This window comes from Rhinoderma darwinii, chromosome 4, assembly GCF_050947455.1.
Source record: "Rhinoderma darwinii isolate aRhiDar2 chromosome 4, aRhiDar2.hap1, whole genome shotgun sequence".
Taxonomy (NCBI): Eukaryota; Metazoa; Chordata; class Amphibia; order Anura; family Rhinodermatidae; genus Rhinoderma; species Rhinoderma darwinii.
The window spans coordinates 25,213,134-25,232,144 of NC_134690.1; the positions used below are offsets into that span (position 1 = coordinate 25,213,134).

At 44.6% G+C, this 19,011-nt stretch overlaps 1 protein-coding gene across 1 annotated transcript in view; it reads left to right on the top strand.

Moving 5' to 3' along the window:
• Window positions 1–18,612, top strand: part of LOC142759082 (cytochrome P450 2K1-like) — a 36,628-nt gene extending 18,016 nt beyond the window's left edge. Inside the window, exons 6-10 of the mRNA XM_075860931.1 lie at window positions 5,587–5,763; window positions 7,337–7,478; window positions 9,747–9,931; window positions 13,600–13,741; window positions 18,394–18,612. Of these exons, the coding sequence (XP_075717046.1) occupies window positions 5,587–5,763; window positions 7,337–7,478; window positions 9,747–9,931; window positions 13,600–13,741; window positions 18,394–18,572 (825 nt within the window). The 3' untranslated portion in view covers window positions 18,573–18,612. The remainder of the gene's footprint in view (window positions 1–5,586; window positions 5,764–7,336; window positions 7,479–9,746; window positions 9,932–13,599; window positions 13,742–18,393) is intronic.
• Window positions 18,613–19,011: the final 399 nt, after the last annotated feature.

A 19,011-nucleotide genomic window follows, 5' to 3' on the forward strand; every position in this document is an offset into this window, starting at 1 on the left:
GGCTTTTATACACAATACATCACTGTAGTTCATACTTGATAGGTATAGAATAAATAAAAAGAGCTAAATGCATTACACACCAAAATCCAAATATTTAATTTGATAACTAGCCCATAATTAGAATTACACTAATTTTATTACTAACACATGAGAAATATGTAAATCATGGGTTTTCATCATCAACTAAAACAATAAGATTTATATATTTTTTCAATATATTAATGTCAGCTCCTTCCATTTCTTTCCTCATTTTTATCTGTCCATCAGCAATAGAAGCAGTTTGCCCACATTTCAATGTCTGATGGATAAATATTGTTTGCCTCTGAGTATTTCCACGAACTATAAACACTGTTTCATATAATATACATAAATATTAAATACATTAAGTCGATATGAGATTAAAACGTAAATCGAGAAGCTCATGTTCCAGATCTTCGAAGGATACACATGATCACACAATAAGTATACCTATTTTTTGGCACCTTTCCATAACAATAGTATTTATGGGATTTATTCTGTTGCTATCTATTTACGCTATATTTAGATCGTTATACCATTGACCACGATTCTAAGGATTTGGTTTCCTAGGAAACCACAATCAACGGCTATCGGTCTACGACTCCATAGTCCAATACACATTGCGACATATCACATTCATGGCCACGTCATTGATACACGAACGAATTTACATCTATATTTATCGTCTATGCCCTGTAACGAATAACTATTATTTTCACGGCAAACTAGGTTTTTAGCTGCCCTGAAATTAATCAAATGATATACATCCAGGGGTTTTTTGCTATATGATATGAGATATGTTATATCTAAACAGCAGTCTAATATCGATCTATAGTTATATATATCAATGTTTGTCACTTTTAATCTATTTTAGCACTTTTTTATGCACTGTATTCACACCATCTTTTCATTCCATTACAATTTGTATGATATGTCGGGGTATCTCAATTCAAGCAGGCTTTATCTCCGGTTCAAATGTAATTAAATATCACTACTTCAGTTCAATAACACATATTTTCCTCTGTTATTATAATTCGGCATTAGAACATTCATATTATAGAAATTACGCTGATAAAATAATATCTTACCAGACGTAGATCGCGATGCTGCTCACCTCATCTGTAGTGCGTCTTAAATGAATGGCGTTACAGCAAGGGGCTTATGAGTTCAGCTCCATTTGTTAGTTTTTCATTCATTACACAAAAATTGTGCCGAGTTTTTCATCACGATACTCGGAAGCCCCAAAAAAACATGTTAATTGTCTAAACACCAATTATACTGTTGCGTTTCATATATTTATTCCTCTGAACTACAATCAAATTCACCTGCATAGAACCGGATATAACTCCAACCCCGACTGTCAAACTTTTCATTCTTTCAGCCATGACTAAGGACGAGCACTTCGTCTGAAACGCGTAGGCTACACACCTATTTCTTCTTTTCTACATCCACCGTACCCGTTGTGGGAAGCTTGACTCCCGGTTTTATATTCATTCAAATAAAATTGGAACCAGATTCCATTTTTAAACTACCATTGGATTATACTCTATATTTGTGCGCTGGATCTCACCCATTACTTTTCTACACTTCCATCAACGTGTGCCGACACGAGGATCCGTGCGCAGGAGGCAGTGGAAATTTATCTGCCCTAAGGTGAGCTGGAGGCTTCCTCCCATACATTTTCTATTTGGAGCAGTGCTCTGTACTGTTGATGCAGGGATTATTGCCCGATTTGGTTTTAGGCCTTCCCTGGTTGCATTTGCATAATCCCACGTTTGACTGGAATACTGGGGATCTTACCAAATGGGGTAATGAATGCTTGACGTCATGTTTTTCTGTTAATTCTATTTCTCCCCATGAGGAGGTGAACACGCTACCTGAGTTTGTTCAGGACTTCGCTGATGTTTTCTCTAAGGAGGCCTCCGAAGTGTTACCTCCTCATAGAGAATACGATTGCGCTATCGATTTGGTACCAGGAGCTAAGCTCCCTAAGGGTAGGATATTTAATCTCTCTTGTCCCGAATGTGAAGCCATGAGAGAGTATATCCAGGATTGTCTGGCCAAGGGTTACATTCGCCCCTCTACTTCTCCGGTAGGTGCTGGCTTCTTCTTCATAGGGAAGAAGGATGGTGGTCTTAGGCCATGCATTGACTACCGTAACTTGAATAAGGTCACTGTAAGGAACCAGTATTCCCTTCCTTTGATTCCTGATCTCTTTAATCAGGTTCAGGGGGCCCAATGGTTCTCTAAGTTTGATCTACGTGGGGCGTATAACCTTATCCGCATCAAAGAGGGGGATGAGTGGAAGACTGCGTTTAACACGCCCGAAGGTCATTTCGAATACCTCGTCATGCCCTTTGGGTTGTGTAATGCTCCCGCGGTCTTCCAGAATTTCATAAATGAGATTTTAAGAGATTACCTGGGGGTATTTCTTGTAGTGTACATTGATGACATACTTGTGTTTTCCAAGGACTGGTCCTCCCACATTGAGCATGTCAGGAAGGTGCTCAAGGTCCTTCGGGAAAACAAACTGTTTGCGAAGACCGAAAAATGTGTGTTTGGGGTGCAGGAGATACCATTTTTGGGTCAAATCCTCACTCCTCATGAATTCCGCATGGACCCCGCCAAGGTCCAGGCTGTGGCGGAATGTGTCTAACCTGCCTCCCTGAAGGCGTTACAGTGCTTCCTGGGGTTCGCTAATTATTACAGCAGATTTATTGCTAACTTCTCGGTCATCGCTAAGCCTCTTACGGATCTCACTCGCAAAGGTGCTGATCTCCTCCACTGGCCTCCTGAGGCTGTCCAGGCTTTTGAGGTCCTTATGAAGTGCTTTATCTAGGCCCCAGTGCTGGTTCAGCCCATCCAAATGGAGCCATTTATCGTGGAGGTTGACGCGTCCGAGGTGGGAGTGGGGGCTGTCTTGTCCCAGGGTACCAGGTCCCTCACCCATCTCCGTCCCTGTGCCTACTTCTCCAGGAAGCTTTCGCCCACTGAGAGTAACTATGATATTGGCAACCGCGAACTCTTAGCCATTAAATGGGCATTTGAAGAGTGGCGCCACTTCCTGGAGGGGGCTAGGCACCAGGTAACGGTCCTTACCGACCACAAGAATCTGGTTTTCCCAGAATCTGCCCGGAGGCTAAACCCGAGACAAGCTCGATGGGCGTTATTTTTTACCAGATTCAACTTTTTGGTTACCTATAGGGCTGGGTCTAAAAATATTAAGGCTGATGCACTGTCGCGTAGCTTCATAGCCAGCCCTCCTTCGGAGAAAGATCCTGCTTGTATTTTGCCTCCAGGTATAATCATTTCCTCTATTGATTCTGATTTAGTCTCTGAAATTGCGGCTGATCAAGGTTCAGCTCCCGGGAACCTTCCTGAGAACAAGCTGTTTATTCCCCTGCAATTCCGGCTAAGGGTACTTAGGGAAAATCATGACTCCACACTATCTGGTCATCCAGGCATCCTGGGTACCAAGCACCTTATTGCCAGAAACTATTGGTGGCCTGGGTTTCCTAAAGACGTTAAGGCCTACGTGGCCGCTTGTGAAGTTTGTGCTAGGTCCAAGACTCCCAGGTCCCGACCAGCGGGCTTACTACGTTCTTTGCCCATTCCCCAGAGACCTTGGACCCATATCTCCATGGATTTTTTCACCGATTTTCCTCCGTCTCAAGGCAAGTCGGTGGTGTGGGTTGTAGTAGACCGCTTCAGTAAGATGTGTCACTTTGTGCCCCTCAAGAAACTACCCAATGCTAAGACGTTAGCTACCTTGTTTGTCAAACACATCCTGCGTCTCCATGGGGTCCCTGTCAATATTGTTTCTGACAGAGGGGTACAATTTGTTTCATTGTTTTGGAGAGCCTTCTGTAAAAAGTTGGCGATTGATCTGTCCTTCTCCTCTGCCTTCCATCCTGAAACTAATGGCCAAACTGAGAGGACTAATCAGTCTCTAGAACAATATTTAAAGTGTTTTATCTCTGACTGTCAATATTATTGGGTCTCATTCATTCCCCTCGCCGAATTTTCCCTTAATAACCGGGTCAGTAACTCGTCAGGGGTCTCCCCCTTTTTCTGCAATTTTGGGTTTAATCCACGGTTCTCCTCCGTTTCACCTGGTAGTTCCAACAATCCCGAGGTAGAGGTCGTTCATAGGGAACTGTGCACAGTCTGGCCCAGGTTCAGAAGAACCTAGAGGCGTCCCAGAGCATACAAAAAACTCAGGCAGATAGAAGACGTTCTGCTAACCCCTTGTTTAAGGGATCTGGTGTGGCTATCGTCAAAGAACTTGCGCCTTAAAGTCCCGTCCAAGAAGTTTTCTCCCCGGTTTATAGGGCCGTACAAGGTCATTGAAGTCCTCAATCCTGTCTCCTTCTGACTGGAGTTGCCCCCATCTTTTCGAGTACACGACATGTTTCATGCTTCCCTCCTTAAACGCTGCTCCACGTCCTTGGCTCCCTCGAGGAAACCTCCGGTCCCCGTTCTCACCCCTGAGGGGGTAGAATTCGAGGTGGCCAAGATTGTGGACAGCAAGATGGTCCAAGGCTCCCTCCAGTACCTGGTCCATTGGAGAGGATACGGGCCTGAGGAGAGGACTTGGTTACCCGCCCGGGATGTTCACGCTGGGGTATTGGTCAGGAGGTTCCACCTTTGTTTCCCCAATAAACCAGGTCCACCTAGAAAGGGTCCGGTGGCCCCTCATAAAAGGGGGGGTACTGTAAAGGATCTGCCAGGCACAGCTTCTGTGTCAACGCCCACAGGTAATCCGTCTGCACCTGCTTCTATGTCTGTGAGACTGACTCCATCTTCCACCACTCAGGATGGCAGGCTTAGGAGTGGGAGAGCCTATCACAGCCTGGCCAGACGGAGCTAGCTCCCGCCCTCTGTCTATTTATACCTGCCTTTCCTGTTCCTCCTTGCTTGTGATTCTTCTCGTTTGGTTTCCTGGCCCTGCTGCAGCTACTTGAACTATTTGTCCCTGCTTCATATTGACCCTGGCTTACTGACTGCTCTCCTGCTCTGCGTTTGGTACCTCGTACACTCCTGGTTTGACTCGGCTTGTTCACTACTCTCCTGCTCTGCGTTTGGTACCTCGTACACTCCTGGTTTGACTCGGCTCGTTCACCACTCTTGTTGCTCACGGTGTTGCCGTGAGCAACTGCCCCATTTCCCTTAGCTTCTGTGTACCCTTGTCTGTTTGTCTGTCGTGCACTTATTGAGCGTAGGGACCGTCGCCCAGTTGTACCCAGTCGCCTAGGGCGGGTCGTTGCAAGTAGGCAGGGACTGAGTGGCGGGTAGATTAGGGCTCACCTGTCTGTTTCCCTACCCCCATCATTACATGCTCTGTATACAGGATACAAAGCAGCTGTATCTGAAAAATATTTTTTTTTTTAATAAAAAGTAAATACAAAGTTGTACCAATCATACTGATAGACATTTTTACTAAAAATAAAAATAATAATAATTAGTTTTCAAAGGTGTACATAGCCTGAAGTACATGATCTTTTTTGTTTCATATGTTCTAATTATTTATTTATTTATTAATTAATATATTTGTATTATTATCTTTAGCTATACAACAGTTTTCCATTGCTGATTCACTGGTTGCCGGGACCTCACAGGAAAATTTTTGCAAACATCAGAGAGTTTCACAGTTTTTTAGAGTCAACATTTACTAAACAGAGAAAAGAACTGGATGTGGATGACCAGCGAAATCTAATTGATGCCTTCCTTGTCAAGCAACAAGAGGTATTTCTATTTTAACAGTCATGATCAGCTATGGATAAAGAAATTGATGTACCAAAAAAATTGTTAAATGGCTTTTCTGTACCTGTGTACAATCCTAAACATAGAGAGCACATGTAGAGCTCCAACATTCACATATTGACTACAGAAGGTTGAGGGTATAGAGGGTTGCTCTATGGGCACTATGGGGGAGATTTATTAATACTGGCACACTGTGCAAGTAATTCAGCAGTGTATGCCCTGATAGTCCAACCTAAAGTTATTTATAGCTTACACTATGTGTTGTTTTCTGCCAATTTTTAAATTAAGAATGAGACAAAAAAATGTAGGTAATGAGTCATGCCTGGTGAGACTGTGAGCCCCACAAACTTTTCTGACATTCCTATTTGTGGGAAAAGGGGCCAGAGGGGCTCATATGTATGGGTTTTGGTCCGAATAACAGTTTTAAAATATATTTATGTAAGAAAACATGATAAAATCTGACCCGACATTTCCAGTGGGGCTATAAAGTTTATAAACCTTTAACTTTTTTGAAATTTCTGACATGTCAGAAGTTTTGATCAGTGGGGGTCTCAGACTGCCACTGATCGCTAAAACGAAGTTCAGTTACCCGTTAAAGTATATAGAAAAGTATTTTCTGAGCTGGTTTTACAGAAAATGGGGCTCTCCACTCACCATTTTTAGACAGTTGTTTACATAATTTCCAAATATATATATATATACTGTATACTGTATAGATGAAACACAGATATATGCGCGCCTTTTACCCAAGTGTTGATACCCAAATACTGCCACAAAATGCCAAATAATATTTCTATACAATGTCCATACTATAAAACCATTCAGCGCCCAAAAATACCACCATACAATGCCTAAATAATACTGCCGTATAGTATACAAAAAATACTACCATAAAGTGGTAGGGGGCCCAGTTCTAGACATAGGTGTGTGCCCCAGAGGTGGAATCCGCATCTATTGAACATTTATTCCCATCTTGTACATTTCTGGCATATCCAGGACATGGATATGCCAGAAATTTACAAGATGGGAATACCCCTTTAAATGCCCAAATACAACTCCCATTCAAAGTCCCTGGTGGTCTGGGGCAGTGAAGGAGTTAATGGTAATGTTCCTAATAATTCAGGACAGCGTAGGTTTACATGCTTCACTCTCATATTGCTCCCGAGGGTTTAATCCCCTAGCAATTACCTAGTTTGTCCCATATTAAAACTAGCCCTGGCTATTTTGTAATTACCGTGATTGCAAGCTCACTGGTCCTATATCCCTATGATGACACTGAACTGCCCGAGCACAAAGGCAGGAAGTGTTACCATTGGGCCATTGAATAGAAGATTTACTCATAGGTAATCTGGACCTTCAACCTCTGATTATAAAACACAATAATCGGCTATTTAAAAAACATTTATCACATTTTCTATACCCGTTAAAGGAACTGTAATTTAGATATTAAAGTAATTCTACTTGAAAATCTCAAATTATGAAAAATAGATGTTTCGAAAATTCCTGACATGTTACAAAGCTGCATTGCTTGATAAAATCCAATTTATATTTGAAGGGAAAGCCGGAATCCACTCAGTACTTCCACAATGAGAACCTGATTGCTCTGGTGGCAGATCTGTTCATTGCTGGAATGGAGACCACGTCAACCACATTGAGATGGGGTCTTCTGCTCATGATGAAATATCCAGAAATTCAAAGTAAGACATAGGAATTACCAAGTCAAAAAGTCACCGGTTTCAATCTGTCAAACTGCTTTCAATGTTTTTGGTTATACTTGCTCAATAAGAGATGATTTAAGGGGCATTGAGGCCTTTAACCCTTTAACGACCCAGCCATTTTTCGTTTTTAGGTTTTAGACCAAAAAATAGCGATCTTGGCATTTTAAATTCTTTATTTTTTTTACGCCGTTCACTATACGAGTTAAATAAAGGTATATTGTAATAGTTCAGACTTTTATGGACGCAGCGTTGCCACTTTTGTGTATTTTTTTTAAACATTTCTTACATTACTTTAGAGAATAAATGGGAAAAGGGTTTTTGGTACCATTTTTTGGTAAATTTTTTTTATCACTTTTTATTTAATTTTTTTAGCGCTAAGGTGACCAAAAAACAATGATTCGGGTGTTTTAATATTTTGTTTTACGCCGCTCACCGTGTGAGTTAAATAATGGTATATTGTAATAGTTCTGACTTTTACGGATGCGGGGATACCAATTTTTTTTATTTTTTACATTGTGCTTGGGGAAAAATGGGAAAAGGTTTTCTTTTTTAACTTTTACATTTTTATATTTTTGTATTTGTTTTTATACTTTTTGAAAATGTATTTAACTTTTTTTTACACATTTTATTGGTCTCCCTAGGAGACTTGAACCAGCAATCGTAAGATCGCTGGTACAATACACTGTATTACAAATGTATTGCAGTATATTGTCATTAGTACAGGCTTCTGCTAAGCCATGCCAGAGGCTTGGCTTATCAGAGGCAGACAGAAGCAAGACATGGGGGCCTTATGTCACGATCTGTGGGTATGTGGACCCACTGGGCCGTACCGCCGTAGCTGTATAGCAGCTGGCCAAACAGGGTACAAAGTCAATGTCTATAGTTCGGATAAAGGTACCTGTGGCAACTCAGACAGTAGCGATGGTTTAGGCTCGAATGGAACTCTGGCAGCAGGCAGACAACCGATGTGGTGAAACACAGCGGGTGTAGCAGGCGACACAACACGACTCCAACTCTGTACAGCACAGGAACGCGGTAGCACGGGATACAGGATACAGGTAGCAGGAACGGGAACACTGGGAACTGGAGAACACTCAAGGGACCTTTTGCAAAGACTGACATGGGAAGGTACAAACTACACTCAGGCAATGAAGGAAAGAGCAGGGCTCTTCTTATAGTCCAGGGTGATTTGGGAGCAATCAGCTCAATCTCACACATGTGTGCGCTCTAGCTCTTTAAGGCTGGACTGAGCTTGCGCGCACCCTAGCGGTCGCATGTGCTGGCTTCTCTGGAGAGGAAGGTGTTGGCAGGATGAGAGGAGTTTGTGGTCAGTGACCTTTATTAGGCCCCCGGGCTGCCATGGGAACCATTGCCGCCCCCCAATCACGCTGCAGGGGGGTTCTTTGGGCTGTCTAAGTGGGCCGCCCCCTCCTCCTAATGGTTTGAATGCCACAGTCGCCATTGATTGCGGCATTAAACAAGTTAAACGGCTGGGAACCGCTGTTCCTGGCCTTTAGAGCAGTGTGTCAGCAGTAATACACAGCTGACAGCTGCGGTGTATGAAGCAGGCTCAGAGTGTGAGCCCGCCGGTCCATGACATGTATTTTTTATATTTTTGAAGATGTTTTCAGGGTTGTCAATATTGTCTTTTTGAGTTTTGAGTGCCCTACTCTTTTGTAAAGCGGTTTATAGCCATTGTCATGCACCTATTATGTGGGACTTAGGTTCTTTGAGCCCATCAGAGGAGATGATACTGGGACCTACCCTCCATCTACCCAGAACATGTCCTGGTCCACTTATTATTACATTATAATCATTGTTGTTTTCAGTGCAGACACAGTACATGTCATCTATAATCTCCAATAGGTTATTTGTGAATCATCCCATAAGAAATGGACCCTCGTGGTAAGTAATTGGCTCCAAAGTCACCTCCAAATGGGGTTGTCTTCTGCAGGAACTTTGTGGCTCATTATTGTGTCAGAGCTTGGATCCTTTAGTACTCTGGTGGACCAGTCCGACCCTGGGTCCTATGGTAATAGTGCCTCATTCTTTTCAGCTCGTGGGCTAAAGCCCAGGCTTTTTACGTGTGATATCATAATTTTTCTTGGATTTGTGCAATCTGCTTCTGTAGGAAGTTCCACAAATGTGTACGGATGCTTTGTCAATGTTTCTCTTGAGTAGTACCTTTATATTTTCAACAATTTAATAAAGAAATAATTACTGAGTTTACTGAAATATCTCTTCTAGAAAAAGTCCAAAATGAAATTGAAAAAGTGATTGGATCAGCTCAACCTCAGGTAGAACATAGGAAACAAATGCCCTATACAGACGCCGTCATTCATGAGATTCAGAGATTTGGTGACATTGTACCGGGTAATGTCCCTCATGTAGCTTCTCAAGATGTCACGTTTAGAGGGTATTTTATACCGAAGGTAAGAATTGGATTTTTGGGTCATTATGAGATGTTTCAATTTATGACCATTGAGCTTTGACTTTCTAAGGCTCGGAATAAATATGCGTTCAAGTCCGCAGCATGCTCATTCCTGTCCAGAAATGTCAAATACTTGCACTTCCAATTTTGTCCTTTCAATGCCTAGGATGAAATCCGTGGTGAATCCGCAGCACAAGAATCCGCAGATTTGTGACTAAATTCACGCCAGAAAAAGTCTGAATAGACTCACCTTATGTGTCTATTTGGGATCCTGTCATTCAGAACCCCAATGGACACATAAGGTCAGTTCAGATGTGGCAGTCCAGAGGTGATGGGCTTTTTGGTTGTTGAGTTCGCCTCAAATCTACAGTGATTCTGTGTCAAAATTTTGCCGTGGATTGTGCTGTGGATTCATTCTGGATTTCACTCTTTGCATTGAAAGGGTAAAATCTGCATGCTCATATTTCCGTACAGAATTTTTCCACTACATGTGATGAAATTTTGAAAGTACAAGTATTGTGCTGTATATTGTCATGGATTTGTGGTGTGAAATCCCCAAATCTACAGCAATTCTGCCATATCTGAATGGCCTTAACATCTATGCTGGACTGGCCTTAGGATAGATGGAGCCCCGTGCAAAATTATCTTTCGGCACCCCACCCTCACCATAAAAAAATGCCCCATAAAAAAGTATAATGCCCCCCACAGTATAATGCCCTATATAGTGCCCCCCACAGTATAATAATAATATTTGATAATATAATATATTATAACCCCTTCAAGGACACAGTATTTTGTCCTCTAATTGTGCCCACACAGTATTATGCCCACTAAGTGCCACACACAGTATATTGCCCCCTGTAATGCCCCTACACAGCATAATGTCTGCTTAGTGGCCTCCACACAGTATAATGCCCCCCTTCCCTGGCTGCCACGCACAGCCCCCCCCTTGTAGATCGTGCCTCCCTGTAGATTGTGCCATACAGCCTCCCCGTAGACAGTGCCATAATCCCCCACCTCCTCCTTGAAGACAGTGCCATACAGCCCCCACGTCCCTCATGTAGACAGTGCCATACATCCCCCACCTCCACTTGTACATCGTGCCATACAGCCCGCACCTCCCCCTTGTAGACAACAAAAAAATTGCACTCACCTAGACCCGTTCCCACAACGAACTGAGCTGCTTCACAACGGGATCCTTGTGTTGGCCGGCGTGGTCCTGTAGCCTAGTACAGAGTTTCCCAAACTTTTCGGACTCGAAACACCCCTGGAAATAAACATTTTCCTCAGGGCACCCATACCAAAAACTGTTTCGAGAAAGACAGACAGAAAGTGGCTAAACACAACCGCTATATTTTTAGGGTATGTTCACACACCATTTTTTGTTAGGCAGAAAAAATCTGCCTCAAAATTTTGAGACAGATTTTGAATTGGCAGCGTTATTTGAAGTTTTTTTTTTTGCATTTTTTTTTTAAGCAGTTGAGGCTAATGCAAAAGACGCAGGCAAAAAACAACTCCAAACTAGAACTGCAGGTATTTTCTGCCTCCTAATAATTTCAATTGGAGGTCAGAGGTGTAAACCATCAGCCCCCCCACTCACAGTAAAATGACCATCAGCCCCCCCCCCCCCCCGCTCACAGTAAAATTACCATCAGCCCACCACTCCCTGTAAAAGGACCATCAGCCCACCACTCACAGATTCTCCCTTTAGATAGAGCCACACAACCCATTGTAGGTAGTGCGACACAGCCCCTTGTAAGTAGTGCCACACAGCCCATTGTAGGAAGTGCCACACAGCCCCTTGTAGGTAGTGCCACACAGCCTCCTTGTAAGTAGTGCCAAACAGCCCCTTGTAGTTAGTGCCAAACAGCCCCTTGTAGGTAGTGCCACACAGCACCCTTGTAGGTAGTGCCACACAGACCCATTGTAGGTAGTGCCACACAGCCCCCTATAGGTAGTGCCACACAGCCCCCTTGTAGGTAGTGCCACACAGCCCCCTTGTAGGTAGTGCCACACAGCCCCCTTGTAGGTAGTGCCACACAGCCCCCTTGTAGGTAGTGCCACACAGCCCCCATGAAGAAGCGGAATCCCGGAGCGCTTGATATCTCTGTCCATATATGGACAGTGACATCAGGGGCAACTCCTGAATGGGAATCCCGTCCACAGCGTTACCGCCGCTGTGACCGGGGATTCCACTGTAGGAAAAGCCCCTGACGTCTCTGTCCATATATGGCCACACAGGGATTCTGCTCCTTCAGGGAGCTACAGTGGCGCTAATAGATTGCAAAGCAGGGAGATACATCCGTGCTCTGCTATAGTGTTCAATAGTATCTGTGTCCCAAGGATGCAGACACTATTGAATGTGGCGTCGCTACCCCTGTAGAAGCCGCCGCAGCTGCTAGCAGCGGTGCCGCCGGCCATGGGGGGCACGTCCCGACAGGAAGCACGGGATTCCTCATGCCCGGTGTCGCTATGGCTGCTACAGCGGTAGTGACGAGACTGAGAGAACAAGCGCCTGGACTGAAAGGCAGCTGCTGTGTCGCCGGGCCTGGGCGCTTCTGAAACAAGCATGGGAAGGGAGCCAGAGCAGCGCCCCTTCTATCTGCTGGCTGGGGTGATGCGCTCTGTGTAATAAATAAAGTCGCACACCCCTAAGGTCGGCCCTGCATCTATGAGTCCATCAGTGAACATTTGGATTTGTCATACGATGGATCTATCTCATGGCATAGAAGTCAGGATACTATTGGGAACATAGCCTAAAACTGGTTTCATATGGCCATAATACGGTCGCATTTTAGCACAAATCCTAAACTAAATATAAAATTCCACAAGGTTCTATAGAGATCTAAGTTTGGTTAGAAAAAACTAGATGTCATGGTGGTGATGCCGCAAAATGGATGCTAATATGTAGCTATTTGCTTGCAGGTTTGCCAACCGTACGTAAATTCCTCGATAGTCCATAAAAATAAGGGTCTCTTTTCCAGTGCCCGTAAAAAAAAACAATTTGATGCGTCCGTGATTTTTTTTTAAGTTGAATGAGTTTGTGCCAATTTTTGGGATTGTAATTATCATTGGTTTAGACGTCACAGTAAATGCTGCTTGCGGATGTAGCCATCTTTATCTTGACTCTGATAACTTGCTGCAGCGTGATATCACACAACAAAAGCCATCGAAAAAGTCAAGATAATGGATCTTGCCATTGTGTATTTAATGCGATAAGAGTCAAGATAGAGACGGTTACATCTGTATGTGTTCATATCACTATTCTAAGCTATAGACATATGTTACTAATAATCTTTTATGATTCATTGTGGTTTTCCAAAATGTCCGTAATTTTTTTTTGCTGTCCATGATTTTTGGATTAGTTGTCCTGAACGAGGAAACATATTGGTTGGCAACTTTGATTTTATGGCCATGGGTATCCGGCCTAAAATACATAAATATATATACATTAGTCCCTGTAAACTGTCAATGAATTTCATGGCATGCATGTGATACCTTGGGTAAAAAATCCTGCCCTCTTGTTCATCTGCTTTATCTGGTGATGCAACGCATTCAAGAACTTTCTTGAACTCCCACAAGCACTGTAAGATAGGCCTTTGACCGATATTTCACATGATCCTCTTGTGATTATACTATTGACTAATATTTGCCATTTTTTTCCCATAGGGCACTGTTGTTATCCCATTACTGCACTCTGTACTGAAAGATGCAACTTACTTTAAGAAACCTGATGAGTTTTATCCAGAACACTTTCTTGACTCTAGTGGAAATTTTAAAAAGAACGAGGCCTTCATACCATTCTCATTAGGTAATGGTAAACTGGGGGCTGGTGCATAGATAGATTTATATTCAATTTAAGGATTTTTGTTTTGTTTTGTTTTGCTGTTCCTATTGAAGACCCATGGTTATGAATTTAAAGGAAATGTCTCATGTATCCAATTTTAGTATCATTAATTAGATGTTAGTCTGTAAAAGAAAATGAGTTTGTAGATATAAATTTTTTCATTTTTAAAAACTTCCCTGCGAGCGACCATATTGAAGACACATACACTTCCTTCATGTATTTTCTGTATAGACAGCACAGCAAGGTGTTATTGCTTTATGGCAGCTGCAATGAATATGTAATGGCAGGAAGGAGGTGAAGGGAAAGTGAGCCCTAATCTACCCACCGCCCTGTCCCTGCCTACTTGCAACGACCCGCCCTAGGCGACGAGGTACAACTGGGCGGCGGTCCCTACGCTGGCTAAGTGCACAGGAAGACAAACAGGGAACACGCAAGGGAAGGGGCAGTAGCCACGGAACGCCACGAGGAAACGGGGCGGCGAACGAACAGTCAGGACCAGGACGAAGTGAGTACACCCGAGCAGGCACGGGGACAGAAGCAAGCCAGGGCAAGCAAGCAGGTCAAGCAGAACTGCAGCAAGGCAGAAGCACGGCAGAAGCAGGCTGGAGCAAGCAGCAATGGGGCCAGGAATCCAAAAGAATTACAAGCACTGAGGGAGAGCACAGGGCAGGTAATAAAGGGCAGGGGGCGGAGCTAACTCCGAGAGACCAGGCCGTGATAGGCTCTCCCACTCCTGAGCCTGCCACCCTGGTTGGTGGGAGATGGTGTCAGTCGAGCAGGTCTGGCCTCAGGTGTGGATTGATTAATCCCAGGAGTATAGCTAGATGAAGTACCTGGCAGATCCCTAACAGTACTCCCCCTTTTATGAGGGGCCACCGGACCCTTACTAAGGGGACCCGGTTTAGTGGGGAAGAGGAGGTGGAACCTCCTGATCAATACCCCAGCGTGAACATCACGGGCAGGTACCCAAGTCCTCTCCTCCGGCCCGTATCCTCTCCAATGGACCAGGTACTGGAGGGAGCCCTGGACCATCCTACTGTCCATAATCTTGGCCACCTCGAATTCCACCCCCTCAGGGGTGAGAACGGGAACAGGAGGTATCCTCGAGGGGGACCAGGACGGGGAGCAGCGTTTAAGGAGGGAGGCATGGAAGACGTCATGTATGCGAAAGGATGGGGGGAGCTCCAGACGGAAGGATACAGGGTTGAGGACTTCAATCCTTACTACAGGGATGGGATAAGGTAAATCAATACAAGGCATCTTTAGAGACATAGCAAAATCCACAGACATGATATTAGCAGATGAGCCAGAATCCACGAAAGCACTGCCCGTGGCAGACCGGCCAGCAAACGAGACCTGAAAGGGAAGCAAAATTTTATTGCGTTTCACATTAACGGGAAATACCTGTGCGCCCAAGTGACCTCCCCGATGATCACTTAGGCGCGGAAGTTTTCCGGCTTCTTATTCTTGCGCCTGGGACAGGTGTTCAGTAGATGCTTGTCGTCCCCACAGTAGAAGCAGAGACCATTCATTCTGCGAAACTCTCTACGTTGTCGAGGGGACATGGAGGCCCCGAGTTGCATAGGTACCTCCGAGTCCTCCGTGGAGGGGAGAGGAGACGGGACCTCGGGGGGAATCGCAGAAAAGTCAGAGGGGAGCACACTGAAGCGTTCTAGCTGACGTTCCCTGAGACGTCGGTCAAGTCGTACTGCTAGGGCCATAACCTGGTCAAGGGAGTCAGGCGAGGGGTAGCTAACCAGCAGATCCTTCAGGGCGTCAGATAATCCTAACCTAAACTGGCACCTTAGGGCCGGATCTTTCCACTGAGAAGCTACGCACCACTTCCTAAAATCAGAACAGTATTCCTCAACCGGTCTCCTACCCTGACGTAAGGTCACCAGCTGACTCTCGGCTAAAGCAGTCCTGTCAGTCTCGTCGTAAATGAGTCCGAGGGCAGAGAAAAAACGATCAACAGAGGAAAGTTCAGGGGCGTCAGGAGCCAAGGAGAAGGCCCACTCTTGGGGCCCTTCCTGGAGTCGGGATATGATGATACCCACCCGCTGGTTCTCGGAACCTGAGGAGTGGGGCTTTAGGCGGAAATACAGTCTGCAACTCTCCCGGAAGGAGAGAAACGTCTTACGGTCCCCTGAAAACCGGTCAGGTAACTTGAGGTCGGGTTCTAGAGGTGAGGTGAGGGGTACTACTAAAGCAGCGTCACCCTGATTGACCCTTTGGGCCAGGGCCTGGACCTGTAGGGAGAGGCCCTGCATCTGCTGGGTCAGGGTCTCAAGGGGGTCCATGATAGCGTCAGCGTAGGAGAAATGGTAGACTAGGTAGGGGCTTGTAATTATGTAATGGCAGGAAGGAGGTGAAGGGAAAGTGAGCCCTAATCTACCCACCGCCCTGTCCCTGCCTACTTGCAACGACCCGCCCTAGGCGACGAGGTACAACTGGGCGGCGGTCCCTACGCTGGCTAAGTGCACAGGAAGACAAACAGGGAACACGCAAGAGAAGGGGCAGTAGCCACGGAACGCCACGAGGAAACGGGGCGGCGAACGAACAGTCAGGACCAGGACGAAGTGAGTACACCCGAGCAGGCACGGAGACAGAAGCAAGCCAGGGCAAGCAAGCAGGTCAAGCAGAACTGCAGCAAGGCAGAAGCACGGCAGAAGCAGGCTGGAGCAAGCAGCAGTGGGGCCAGGAATCCAAAAGAATTACAAGCACTGAGGGAGAGCACAGGGCAGGTAATAAAGGGCAGGGGGCGGAGCTAACTCCGAGAGACCAGGCCGCGATAGGCTCTCCCACTCCTGAGCCTGCCACCCTGGTTGGTGGGAGATGGTGTCAGTCGAGCAGGTCTGGCCTCAGGTGTGGATTGATTAATCCCAGGAGTATAGCTAGATGAAGTACCTGGCAGATCCCTAACAGAATAGAAGTTTATTGCCGAGACATTTCATAGGCTATTACAATCTCCAGGAAATGATGGAGTACAGGCTCTCCCCCAGAGATCAGGGAGTGACAGGGGAGCCTTCATACATAACCTTATCTTTGTGAATAGTGTATAGTTTTACTACCCTGCCTTTTCTAGGCCTCTAGCAGTACAATAGAGTGGTCATTAAATCCTCACTCTAAGGCCCTTTTCACACAGAATTTTTTGCAGGCAGAAAATTATGCACGCCGCTTACCGCGTTTTTGCCCATTGAGCGCCATGGGCAAAAATGCAGCGAGAAACGCTTTCTCTGCCTCCCATTGATGTCAATGGGAGGTGAGAGATGTAAACGTACGAAGATAGGGCATGTCGCTTCTTTTTCCCACGAGCCGGTTTTCTCACGACGCCTCCGCCTCCCATTGATATCAATGGGAGGCGTTTTCCGACGTAAAAAATTACTATAAAAACATGTAAAAAAAACTTAGTGTGAGCAGAGCCTAATAATAATAGGACAACTCTGCTTATTCTGACCCAGTCTATACAGCAAAGCTGACAAGTGGGCTGCATAAAAAACAGTTAGCATATTGTGTGTAATTGTTTTTTTTTTTTTTTTTGCTGCTCATCTCGCGCCACACATCTCAGGACATGAGGAGATAAGAGGAAAGATAAGGAAGGACTCATCTGTGTAATGATACAAAAAATGGAAACCAGTGACTTAGAAAAGAAATAGTGTCTTTTGATGTCAAAATCTAGGGACATTTGCAATGTGTAAAATATTATGTTAGAACAGTAATGGAAAAAATTAGCTTACTTAAAAAAATTCAAAAATGCCAAACAAATTACGCTAGATTTTGAGCTTTCCAACAGAAGGAAGATAACTGTCCTTCTAGTGCCTCCTTTATGGCACTGTGAAACATGACTCGGATTATCAGGAGCATTTACCTATACTCCCCACCGGCTTGCTCTCAGCGAGTAGAATCAGTACTTTCTAAAAGCTAGGTTTTGAGGGCTCTCAACCACTTACAATATATGGGCAGAAGTATGTAGATACCCCTCCTAATTATTGAGTTCACGTATTTCAAACTACACCGAATTGCAAACAAGTGCCAAAAAAATCATGCACACAGACATGCAATCTATATAGGAAAACATTGGTATTAGTTTGGGTCATACTGAAGAGTTCAGTGGGGATGCCACCTTTGCCACAAGTCAGAATTTCTGAACTGCTAAGCCTACCCTGTTTACTGTAATTGCTCTAATTCCTGTTCCTGTGCCCCTGTGTACACAGCGGGCTTCATAAAGATATGAAGTGAGGAGTTTGGTGTGAAGGAGTATGAGTGGCTGCACAGAGTCCTGACCTTAACCTCATCCAACACCTTTGGGATGAATTGGAAAGGCGATTGCAAGCCAGACCTTTTCCCCAAACATCAGTGTCTGACCTCACAAATGCTTTTTTGGCTGAAGGGGCAAAAATTCAGACAGAGACACTCCAAAATCTTGTGGAAAGCCTTCCCAGAAGAGTGGAAACTTATAACCACAAAAGGGGGCCAACTTAATATTAACGCCTATGATTTTGGAATGGGATGTCTTAGCTCATATAAGTGTGATGGTCAGGAGTCCACATTCTTTTTGCCATATAGTGTATCTCTATTTTAAAAACAGTTAACATTTCCCATTCTTTATTTCCTAGGAAAAAGAAGTTGTGCTGGGGAAACCTTGGCTAAAATGGAGCTGTTCCTATTCTTCACAACATTATTACAAAACCTCACATTCCAGGCCCCTCCTGGGGCAAAATTGGACCTCACTGCTGGACAGGGGTCTACAAATGCTCCCAAAACCTATGAAATCTGTGCCATAGCTCGCAGATAGACTATGATCATGATTAAAGCTATTTTGAAGATTAAAAGCAGTAAATAGGCAGCACTCACAAAAGCTTATGGTGAAAAAAGTGGGTGCTTTATTGACCCCAAAAGTGCGACATTTCGGCTCACACAACCTGAGCTTTTCTCAAGCTTGAGAGATACAGGCTTGAGAAAGGCTCAAGTTGTGTGAGCCGAAACGTCACACTTTTGGGGTCAATAAAGCACCCACTTTTTTCACCATAAGCCTTTGTGAGTGCTGCCTATTTACTGCTTTTTGTCTAGAGGGACAGTGGTCAGTTCCCTAAGGCTTGCACCCCCTTTCATTTAAGCCTGTGCTGCTGTGATTCTATTTTTGTATTTTGAACATTATCTAGATCATTCTGAAACTTCCAAAAACCTAGAAAGTTCTAAGGCTGCATCGAAACTGAAAAGGGAAACAAAATTTC